The sequence below is a fragment of the Rhyacophila brunnea genome, unplaced genomic scaffold (genome assembly GCF_057557595.1).
Source record: "Rhyacophila brunnea isolate RB1 unplaced genomic scaffold, BYU_Rbru_1.0 scaffold_19, whole genome shotgun sequence".
NCBI lineage: Eukaryota > Metazoa > Arthropoda > Insecta > Trichoptera > Rhyacophilidae > Rhyacophila > Rhyacophila brunnea.
Genome location: NW_028232848.1, coordinates 26,504,813 through 26,517,176, shown reverse-complemented (window position 1 = coordinate 26,517,176; position 12,364 = coordinate 26,504,813). Strand labels below are relative to the sequence as shown.

Sequence of the window (12,364 nt, the reverse complement as noted above, 5' to 3'; positions counted from 1 at the left end):
ACAAATTGTTTTAATGATTTAGATAAGGGAATTGGGGCCTCTCACTGGGTGCATCCAGTGAGGGATTATTTACCTCTTGTGCAGCTTATTTAATGAATATCGAAACTGACAGTGGATAATGATTTTTGTGCATAAGGGCATCTCCAGTAGTGATAAAAAAATAAAATCCCATAGGATACGACACGACTATTAAATAGGCTTTCTGCCCACTATTCTTTATTGATTGAAATTACAAGCTGTCAATTCAAAGTGGAACATTCGGATATTATACAGAAAAGACCACAAATTTTATATTTGAAAGTTGTTCACTGATTCTAGTTTCATTTAGATGTTTGAATGGCTTTTAGTCTTACTATTAACTTACTATGTAACTAACTAACTAAACTAACTCAAATAGCGTTACATGCCGCGTTTCTAGTGATGAATCAGACGCATTGCAAACTATATAGAAACTAGTCATGTTGTGAACGAACTCCATTGATATACATTGCAGTGACAATCAAGTTATAGTTGCTAATTTAAATTTTAGTCTCATCTTCTATGAGTATCTCCGTGGGTGAAAAAGGGCCTTGCATACAGTAAATTATAAAAAAATGTAATAAATTGTATTTCTTAAAATAGAAAGTGGGAATTGAGAAGGAAGTATAAACGGTTTATTAAAAAAAAACACATAGTGTATGTTATAATATAACAGTTTATTTAAATGGTAAATTGAAAAATGGAATTCCCACATTCAATGAAAAACACTGTCAACTCTATCACATTAAAAATAAGGCAAGTAGTACTTACATTATTGATTTCCAGTAGTATTTGAAAAAAAAAGAATGTTTGTAGCAAAATAATCAACAGTATAATATTCTACAAAAGTTGAAGAACTGTAACACTTATTTACAGTCAGTCCAATAAATAAATTATATATTTGAAGACCATCTGCTCAGTTTAGAAAGCAAATTCAATTTATTTATGATTGGATTAGCTCGATGAAAGTCAGTAGATTTTGCATAAATATCAGCTGAATAAATGCACCTTTTGTTTAATTAATGCAGCTGTGGACGATTTTAATTCAATCATATTTGAAAATATGTTATGTAATATTTACATTGTTATATTGGAGTTGAAAGAAAAGAACGTTGAATTAATAATAATTATTTTACAAATATAACAAACTAATTAATATTATGAGCGTACACATTTATAACAATTCATTTACAGAAATGAAAATCTATAATAATCGTGTAATATTTAAATGAAATATCAACAACTACGATGTTGCAAACAGATACGGCAGAACTACTAGGGGTCGTAGGTTAAAGACAACTTCCCTGTACCAAAATCTACGTTAACCATTATAAAAATATTATATTATTAAAAATCTAACATGTACAAAAACTGGTATACCTTGAAAACGATAATATCATACAATAATAACTGACATAGAAAAATATTTATAGAAGTAGAGATAAAATAAAATGTATTTCAATAATAATATATTAGATAATTCTGGATATTTGCAATTATTATAATTTGGCCACAGTGTCATAAACATCGGTCCTGCGTTGATTTCTTGTAGGAATTTGACTGCGAACTTCTTCGACCACTTTCAAATCTAAAACAAAACGGATTAAATCATGAATAAATAAATGGCATTTAAAATACATCTCTGGAAGAATTTCCGACAGTCTGATATCTTGAATTATACCTGTAGAATAAAATGTTCATATCAACATGATATTGAATCTTAGTGTGGTACAAGAAATGTGAACTTTAACCTTATTTGGCACTGCCCAAATGATAAATTTTACAAAACATTTGTTTATAATAATAAGTAAAATCATTTCAATTTGATTTCATTGCCAATGTTGAAAAGTGATTTACTACATGATAATATAGTATAAATCTGTGTCACCCAAAGTGGGCGATTCCGGGGGCACTGAAGGAATTCAGGGGGCGGTGGTAGCAAAAAGAAATCAGAAGACAATTTTGAAAAAATTTTACGTAATATAGTTAAATTCCTAGTGATTAGATACTGCGTTTTCTAAATAAACAGAATGCGTCATACTGATATGCGTTCATGTCCACCGCAGGGGTTTTAACAAGCAAATATTAGAAGATGAATATGTTAGCAGAAATATGTGCTGCTGACAAAAATAAAGTCCAACCAAAGAGATTTAATAGAGCCGGTAAATGACAATAAATCACCTATGTCTGCCATTAATATTTCTTCATCATGCCCGGCTTTTATAATGACCTTCCCCCAAGGGTCGACGAGGGTTGAGTGACCCCATGCGATATAGCCATCGCCAGAGCCAGTGGCGGGGCTTATGGTGCCCATGTACAGTTGTAAATCATTGGCTCGAGCACGCGCCAGCAACTCCCAATGCAACGGGCCGGTGGTCATATTGAAGGCTCCGGGATACAGTAGTACATTGCAACCTAAGGTGTAAAAGAAACATGTGATGTAATTTAATCCCCTAATCAAGCCAAATATGCTCAATTCATCTATAGGATAGAGTTTTTATACACACAAGTGAAGGTAATAATAGGGTTACTAAGGGTAATGATTAAATTAGGTTCATTTATAGCAAGTTTCACATGTGTGCGTGTGAGATGTATTTGGCAGAGGAGCACTGGGATAAAAATACTGAATCAGTGTTCGAGGAACTGGATCTGGTTGATAAAATTATATTTGACAATGGTAAAAAATAACAAACAATTGTCACTTTATTATTGGCATTTCATTCCAGCAAAAGAAATGGTGTATTTCAAAGAAATACAACCTTATTCTTAGGTCAATAATTATTATAAAACAATCATTATTCGTAGTATGTTTTATTACATTTGAATGGTCAAAGACATAGCTTATAATCAGTATCTTTAGAATTATCTTCAAATGTGTTAATCGTGCCCATTTTTTGAATAATAAAATGCCTAATTCTTGTCAAATTTGGGATCACAGAGATTATAAATATAATTTTTTATCATAAATATTTCACTATAATATAATGTTAACAACAATTTTACTAATGGTTTTATAAATGCGTTTAAAAATTAATAAATCTAAAATCTTCATACCACTGCACATGGATGTACTGAAATATGACTATATTCTAAAACATTAGATCGAGGGTTTAAAAGAACACTATTTTATGTAATAAAAATACTTTATGCAGTCATCAAATGTTTAAAATAAATATAAAGGATAATAAGGCTTCAAAAGTATATAAATAGATTATCTACAACGTTTAAGGAATGTCCAGACTTATGCTCTGAAAATACCATGAAATCTCCATTTTGACAAATGATATCTTTATTGTCATATTAAAATTTGGAGCAAATAGTTAGGTAAATATTGTCAATACTGAAATTACCCACTTAGTATTCTATAGTGCAAATGGTCATTCCAAAAGAACAGAAATAATCTGTTATAATGCTGCGTATGCGCGAGAGAAGTTACGCAACTAATTTACCCTGTTGCGCAATAGGTGGAGCCGTGAAAGATTCCCGCGGCATGGATTCGAGTTGTATTGAATTACCAAAGTGATAAATACTCGCTAAGCACAGAGCGATGCGTTTAACTCGCGGTGGTTACGAGAAATAAAGGCTGCAGAAGGGTCAACAGCAGGCCACTCTGCTATGTGGTGTTTTTACAATTTTATTTAGTGTATTCAGCAATGCCAAAATAGAGAATAACACTAACGAAAAGTATGTGACTGTGAAGGTATGACTCAGTAAATGTCAGTCCGATGTTTGTTTTCGAAGATTGAAATTCTTATAACATACTTACCTAATAATTAATACTGTCGACTGAGGGTGCTTGATGAAAATTGAATTTAAATTCTAATTGATTAGAGTTTTGTACTATTCTATATGAATTGGTTTTAGCGATCCAGAAAACAACTCTGTTATTCATTTAGAACTTACCCATATTTGCATAAAGTCGTGCCATTTCTTCGAACCGCAGATCATAACAAATGCCAAGCCCGATTTTGAAAGGTCCCAAATCAAATGTATTTAGTGTGTTTCCAGCTGACAGAACCAGCGATTCTTTGAAAGTAATTTTTCCAGGTATATCAATATCGAATAAATGAATCTGTCAAAAACAAAATGTATTATCATATTTGTCTCAAAGCCACAGTTACTTACAGCAGTGTTTCACAACATTTTTGAGATAGCGACTTAATTTAAAACTAATTGGGATTTTGCAACACAATAAGAATGAAAAATGTCAGGAGCAAATGATGGTAACATTTGAGTCGAAACGGAAAACGACAAAACAATAACCACCCTCAATTGACTAAAATAAAAGATTGTCCACCAATCATGTTGTGAAATTTTCGCCTTGGGCACTGCAGAAATGTCTATAAATAGAAACACACACATTCATCTGCAATTAATTTTGATGATTGCCAAGTATTGAATGTGTTAATATAAATTGCATTTTAAATTTTAACAGGTACAGCACACTCTCAGTAATCGGCCGCTTGATTATCCGACAACTACTATAATCCACAGTTATTTTTACTAGTTAAAAGCACAAAATCAAGCTCTATAATTCGCCGCGTACAAGTATACAACGCAGATGAGACGGGTTTATTTTCTCCTTCATAAAACTTACGTTCTTCACGAAGAAAGTAATGTAGCAGGGAGGAAAGTGCCCAAGGACCGCATCAAAAAATTATGCCGTGCTCCAATGCAACCGGGACACACAAACTGAAGCTTTTGGTCATAGGGAAAGCCAGGAATCCTGAACCATTCAAGAATATCTGCCTCACTGTACAACTGGTTGTGTCAAGTGATTAACTGTTTAATATTTAGTTAATACATAGGACGCTAAAGACGCACCTAGGACGTAATGATTAGGTGGCCAATCGATATAATAAGCATGCTATTTAAGTGTGGTAATTAAAAAGTAATTACCTAGTCAGCAGTCAATGTTTAGAAATATGTATAATTTAGTAAATACTTTATTTTGATTATAAATAAAAGCATAATTTGCTAGTACAAATTTCTCAAAACAACTTTTTTTACGAAATACCTGTTTTAATTTTTACCATATTTTGTATGTATGCACTATAATCCGCCGCTTTCACTAACTGGACACTTGTCTAGTTTTTGGGGCGGCGGAATACTGAGAGAGTACTGTATACGATTTTAATTGAATCTTTAATATTTCAGATATAAATTGCGGGAAACAAAAACGTAAAATCGGGAATTAAATGTATTGCAGAAACTACACGCAAATATTGGGCAAACGAGAATTCCGGGCACGTGAAATAGGGGTTCCACTTTATTATGCTGCCAAGTAATATTATGACAAGTTGGTTATTTTGCCATTTTTTTCACAATTTAATTCTTTCAAATAAGATAGGTAATAAAATTAATGGTTAACCCTTAACACTCGAGTGCCGCCATATCGGCGGCATTAGAAGTTTCCTGTATTACTCGAGTGCCGCCGTAGCGGCGGCACGCCAATAAAGTCATTTTTTGTAATATTTTCAGCAATTTTTATAATGCGATTTCAATCAAGTTAGAATGAATAATAACAGGTTATTACATTTATCTGAGAAAGAAGTCGGCAAAAGAATACTGCGTGCGTAATTTCTACATAGTATTTTTATCGGAATCTTCTCTTTTTTTATTCGTAGGTCGCTTGCTTGCAAGCAATGTTTTTTTGTCACATAAATTTTATTTATTGAACGTTTCCAGACTAGAGTGAACTGAAGTTGTTTGTCATGCATGATTTTGAAGTGTGCTTATTTTTTTTATTGGTTCTCGCTTGCGCAGGGGCGTCTCGTATAGTTTACAGTTTTATATTTGAATAGACTGTTTTTGATGACAATACTTACTATTATATTATGCCGATTCAGAACCTTACAAATATAATGTGAAATACTCTAATGAGTCAAATGAAAATTATTACGTATCGATTTATTATTTTTTGAGAAATCTTTTGATAATGTGTACCGCACTGGGAATGAGTTGTTATGAGCCCGAAACTAATTTAGAAAATTTACGAGACGGCTGCTTATATTACAAGTGTATTTGAAGGCAAATCATTTGGATCATATTTACAGTCATAACTATATGTATGGACGATTTACACTTTATAGCCACTTCTCTACATACCGCTATTTCATTACGATTCTGTGATAAGCCAGGATTACATATTGGAGATTGCTTTGTGAAATACCACACAATGAAGAATTATAAATAAACTAAAAATAAGTACAGTATATTCATTATAAATCTATTTTACAGAAATAAAAAAAAAAAACATTTTTTTCACCAATTAAATGTTTTATATTGAAATTATGCTTTTTACGGAAAAAAACTCTCGAGTGGGTGGTATGTACCTATAAAAAAAATTTCGAGTGGAAAAGGTTAATTATTTATTAAAATTGATGGATTTTATGAGTTATTTTATTTAGTGAGTTAGTTATTTATGAGAATATTTTAATCTTTGTCTACAACATTGCAAAGAATAATTTATTTGTGGTGATAAAAAAATCCACACAATAAAGAATGGTCGACGACTCTAAAAGAAAGGTCACAACTAGAGTTATCATATCACTTTTTGATTATGCATACACTAATACCTACTTTAAAACGTCTAAATGAATTGAAAGTATATAACTATTGTATAGAATAATGTCACAGTAAATGTTTTCAAAAATTAAATTGTCATTAGACAAACACAAAAATTTGTTGTTTAGTTAGGGCTGCATTACAGCTTATGCAGACCACTCGCAAGCCTAATACTACAAGGTTCTAAATGTTCATCCTTGACAAAACATACCCAGCAATGAAGTAGTATTCTAAGCTGACTCATTGTTACTTTTTTTTCTTGCAATAAACAAACACTTAGAACCTTGTAGTTCTCCACTCACGCACCGTGTGGGGTCCGGAGAAAAAATAAAAATTGTAAAAAACTTTTTTTTAAACCTTTAGAAACATTGTCTGACTACATACTGTATTTTTCTGCAGATGCGGATCTGTGTAAATTACTGAAGATATTTTTTACCAGTATTTTATATCTTAAGATATTATTCCAAAGTACAACAATATAAATACAATTGAAAATCATAATTTATTTTCAATTGCACATCACAAAAATAGTCACAAGCTGATTAAAAAAAATGTAAATGTTGTCATTTTGTAATAATTTGCAACAAAAAAAAAATGACAGGTATTCCTCGATTTATGACCGAATTATGTAGCTAAACTTTGGATTTGAGTTAGTCATAAATCATTCCCCTCCGCCCCTGACTTTACTAGTACTAGTCCAAGCACTTTGTTTTCAATACTCCAAATGATAACCCAAATAATGCCAACCTGATTTTTTTATTTTTGTTCTATCTCAAATTTTATGTAAAGAATTCGTGTTAAATATACATATAGTGGGGATATAAAGTGCCAATTCTATTGTTTTCCTTTCAAATTTAAAATATGCGTGTGACTTATGTAAGTATATTGAAAGACATTCTATGAAAATATTTGAAAGAGAAGCACTTCTTGTATGATGACACTAAAACTAGAGGCAGTTCATGATAATCAATCAATAACAATTTATTGAAGTTATACTTCTTTTGGCGCGTTTGGGAAATCAGATCAGAGTGTATTTTTGGCGTGTGACATGTAACACATAATTTATTTTTTCACACGAAAAAAAACGCACTCGATTGGATTCGAACCACCGATTGTTCGGTTATCAGCCGAACGCACTACCTTTACGCCACAGTATGATACTGCAATCGTGACGATTATACAGTATAATATTATAGTTTAGAATTGTTCCGTTGCCTAGGCAGCGAATTTATTATTGTCAGCCATTTGCAATTCTTTACGTAAACAAACTATTAAACGTCAGAGTGACAGTCGGTACAAAAATAAAAACAATGAGAAACCATTATATAATTTAGTAATATAAGTTAAAGTGTATAGAAATAAACCAACGGCGTTCCAATAAGCTGTTCTTTTTCTTGAGTGTGTAATTTAACAAGATAATTAAGAGCTAGTCAAAGAATCTAGTTTATCACAAGTTTTGTTTTTGTTTTGTTACGCCAAAGAAGTATAACCTCTAACTCGCGTACATAAGTACACACACCGATTTATTTTGTAAAAAGTCGAGGAATGTATTATAAAAAAACTTCAGGTAAAATTGATATTTTCTAAAACATCATTAGAGAAGTCTACCTAGTTTAGTGTCCATATACATTCGTGTATTTTAGAAGTGTTACAAACGCCAGCATACGCGTTAACCTGAAAAATGCCAACCGTTTTTCGTCAAGTATGAATGGGTCACATCTGAATGTATGTAAATAGGAAGCTCTTAATGATTATAGTAATGCTTGTATGTAACCTTTCTATGTTTGGCAATCAAATTTCCCTCCTCGTTCCAGACGGTGCAAGTGTTGTAAAGTTTCCCGCCGCACCTTTCGGGTAGTGTTCCTCCGACAACAGTGATGGCGGCCTCTTTGGCGGCTTGCGATAAAGCTTTGCATGTTTCGCCATCAGGAATCTCTTCAGCGAATTCATTGAAAAACTCTGCAAATGTTGCACATATATAATAAGAAACGGTCACACTATCAGTTGGAATGAAACACAAAAAGCCAGTATGTAATTTACAAGCGTTCACATACTGGGTTGACATTTAACCGACAACAGTTGGCCACTCAGGTGGAAAGTGAAGAAGAGTCTTATGATAATACATAACCTAAACGTTTGATTAGTACTTAATAAAACAATATCATCCATTCATAACAACTTAAAATTTCTGGGTTTATTTTGCCAACTTTCGTACGTTTAATATTGACACCTCCTACGTAAAAGGTCGGAAATGCGTTTTTGGATATTTTGACTTGATTGCCTGTTATGTTCATTTTTAACATAACTAACTTTGACCCGCTGGCAACCCCGATTATGATCGATGGTCAAGTTGAAAGAGCGTTCAGGAAGGAAAGATCAGGTAACTTTACGACCCTTGTCTCATGCTCATGCTGCTTTAACTTTATTAGAAACCCTTTTATTTTGTAATTGTGACGTCAAAAATCACAATTACAAAATTTTATATAATATGCCTTTTATTAAATAATTTTAAAGATAATACAACAATGATAATCGTAAAAAAAACAAAAATTCAATCAATATAATTGTGTCATTAAAATTTATTAAAATGGTATTACTGAAGAGTACTATTTTGCAGTTCCGGCCTTATACATAGGTGTCAATATGTATTGAATCTAGAATTGTTTGGAATTGTGCTTGCAATTTTTGCCAAATGCGAGTGATAATAGTGTGAAGTTTGCTACAATGATAGTCATAGTATTCCTTTATTTCAGCTTCATATTTAGGCCCTGTCTCCTAGAGAAGCCTTCCTTCAACGTTTGGTGTAACCAGATATTAGCCAGGTTTATGTGATGTCTTCCAACTTGAGAGTTGTATAACAGTAATTGAATTGCTATTTTCAATAATAGAACCCCTATTCTCATTGGATACTAATTAATCAATGGTTTAATAAATTTTATAATATGTATTATTTACTTGTTCCATAGGGTGAATTGAAACATTCTGGCAAAGCTACTAGTTCAGCTCCGGTTTTTTTGGCCTTGTGAATATGTTCCACAGCTCTTGCAATATTTTTCAGCTTGTCCGGGCCAACGGCCATTTGCACGAATGCTACACGTAGAGCTGTAACAAAGAAAGAAAGAATCAGAATAATAATTTTAATTAGAGTTAAGAAATATAGACTAAATTAACATTGTCAATCTGTGCAGTTGTGTCACTTGTTCTAAATAACTTATAAGTACAAAAATCCGGAAATGTGGCCAATTGGTGGAATACGTTAATTATTAGTAAAGCGTCAATTACATTGAGCTTCTTTACGAGCTGTTTGTTGGCGAATTTATAATCTGCCTGTAAAGTCGCTCAGTGTAATCATCGAACAAGCTAACAAGCAGGTTGTAAACACTCTACCGAGAAAAGTTGAAAGCCTGTCAACTTTACACGCTACACGCCGGCGTGTGGGCCTACTGCGTCTGCGCAGTGGCAACCTCCCGGTAAAAAAACGAACTACGTTCTGTCAAAATAGTTGCTGGCTTGTGGCTTCTCAGCGAATGGAAAGTTTTGTGTGTAATCATCAAATCGCAGTAGCTGAATCGCCCGCTTATAAATTCGCCAACAAACAGCTCGTAAAGAAGCTCAATGTAATTGACGCTTAAAATATGTTGTAAATCGTTCGTTTCAATGTAGGTATGTACCCAATACAAATCATAATAATATGTTGACCATTAATAACACAATCAAAGCATGTTGTGACGAATTTCCCAGTGAATTACTTCGTTTCACAATGTTAATAAAAAACGTTTTATTTATCTAGTTTTTTAAGTAGGTAGGTAGGTACATACCATTGTCAAGATATTTGATGCGTTTATAATTACGTGTAAATCGTGGGTGCACTGCATCAGGTTCAGTCATCTTGCACAATTATTTTGCTTATATTAAAAAAATAATAATGTGGGTAATATAATATAATATTGTGAATATAATTAATTTTATTACATCCTAATCACTGATTTACCTCCTGATAACATCTTTGAAAACTAATTTTCTTATCAACGAATCAGAGAGAATCGACCCGCCACCGGCTTCCGCGGAGTATCTTAATAGACAAGTGCTGGACAAGTGACAAGGGCTGTCAAAAGCAGTGTTGCCATATTTTGAAAGTGGAATTATAGTACAGAGCCTCCAAAATTATAGTATTTGGGGATAAAATATAGTACGCGTTGTCATCTCTTGAAAATGAAAATTTTCCCAATTTTTCATAGTCGGCTCGTTTTTTTTAGAAAAAATATTTCTTCGCGGGCCGCAGGTTCCCAATTTTTCATGGTCGGCTCGTTTTTTTTAAGAAAGATATTTCGTCGCGGGCCGCAGGTTCCCAAATTTTCATGGTCGGCTTGTTTTTTTTAGGAAAAATATTTCGTCGCGGGCCGCAGGTTCCCGATTTTTCGTGGTCGGCTTGTTTTTTTTTATAATTATAGTACGGTTGGCAACACTGGTCAAAAGTGTCAAAGCAGTGCTGCCATCTTTTTGCGACCGAAATATAGTATGAGGTCCAATAAATTATAGTATTTCGGCAAAACTTATAGTACGCATTGTCACACGTTGAAAATGTATAGGATTTTGGCTTCCCACAAAAAAATAACGGAGAATTTGAGAAATTCCAAGACCCCTTTTTATTAAGGTACCTCTTCCAACCAAAATCGCAGACCAACGAATTCAAGAAATTTCATTTGGAGAATTTAGATTTAATTTCACGAAATTATAGTAGGTACTTTGCACCAATTTATAGAAGGAAATATCGAAATTTAGGTACTTTTTACGTATTTTTTCAATTATTCAAAATTATAGTATTTTTGGCGTAGGTACTATACCTGTTTTATATCGTACATAGTACGCAGACGAAAATTATAGTATTTGTACGGAGTTTGGGATTCCTTTGTCTTCATTATGATATGGCTCAAGGAACCACGTAGAAGTTACCTGGACTTGAAAGTGAACATGGATAATAAGAGTTTTATTAGTAGGTAAAACTCCTTTCATTAATCGCATTTGACTTTGAAGTCCTTGAAACATCTGTTTGTTATCACTTGGTGTTGGGTATGCCAAATTCCTGTATTTGACAATGATTCATTGACGAGGTATAGACCATCGTGACGTTCGATGTATAGGGTTGAATAGAGCAGTTAATTGGTTCTTTTCTCCTTCTGATGGTGGTGTGTCCATAGTTCTCTGGTAGTTGTGATATAATGTCGACTCACTACGCCAGTTACCTCTCTTTAAGATATCATCTATTGGGTATATTTACAGTTTAAGGAAGCCACCACTGAGCGGACACTGCCTGGTGGTTCTTGTACTCCTGCTTCCAACAGTACTGACCTTATCCAATTCCCTATAACTGTCCTGGTGGCTGAGTTTGGTGGTCCTCTTGAAGATATAAATAATTCCGAAATATTTCCACCTTCCTCTTTCCTTAGGTTTGACATGAAGACGAGTTTCCGTAACCAGAATACGGGGTCGATGTTCTGACACGTGGAAGCGCTTACCTTCCATTCCGATTGACGATACTTGGCGGTATCAGTCTTTGCGCCAAACATTGGCCATACAATGATGTGGTCACCTTTATCCACTAATCCATTGTCTACTATTAATTACTGAGTAGTATGAGGTCATGAACCTTTCGTCCCGATGCGAGAAGCAGCCGAGTAGCTGTCCTGCGAGACGTTTCGTACAGGTTGTACCTACTCCACCAGTGTTGTTTTCCTAAGATGATCTAGGTACTCGTACCACTCGTCCTGGATCCCAAACC

At 33.5% G+C, this 12,364-nt stretch overlaps 1 protein-coding gene across 4 annotated transcripts; it reads right to left on the bottom strand.

Annotated features, from left to right (window-relative positions):
• Nucleotides 1-676: 676 nt before the first annotated feature.
• LOC147072873 (omega-amidase NIT2) lies at nucleotides 677-10,710 on the bottom strand. Of its 4 annotated transcripts, XM_085946198.1 has the most exons (7): nucleotides 10,577-10,672; nucleotides 10,404-10,490; nucleotides 9,541-9,687; nucleotides 8,360-8,544; nucleotides 3,922-4,090; nucleotides 2,200-2,433; nucleotides 677-1,606 (listed from the first exon to the last, which is right to left on the bottom strand). In XM_085946198.1, the coding sequence occupies exons 2-7, from the start codon at nucleotides 10,471-10,473 to the stop codon at nucleotides 1,518-1,520; spliced, it is 894 nt and encodes a 297-aa protein (XP_085802324.1). In that variant the 5' UTR covers nucleotides 10,474-10,490; nucleotides 10,577-10,672; the 3' UTR covers nucleotides 677-1,517. The 4 variants fall into 4 exon arrangements, with proteins under 4 accessions (XP_085802324.1, XP_085802326.1, XP_085802323.1 ...); XM_085946200.1 differs by lacking the exon at nucleotides 10,404-10,490 and having other exon boundaries at nucleotides 10,577-10,710; XM_085946197.1 differs by having other exon boundaries at nucleotides 10,404-10,676.
• Nucleotides 10,711-12,364: the final 1,654 nt, after the last annotated feature.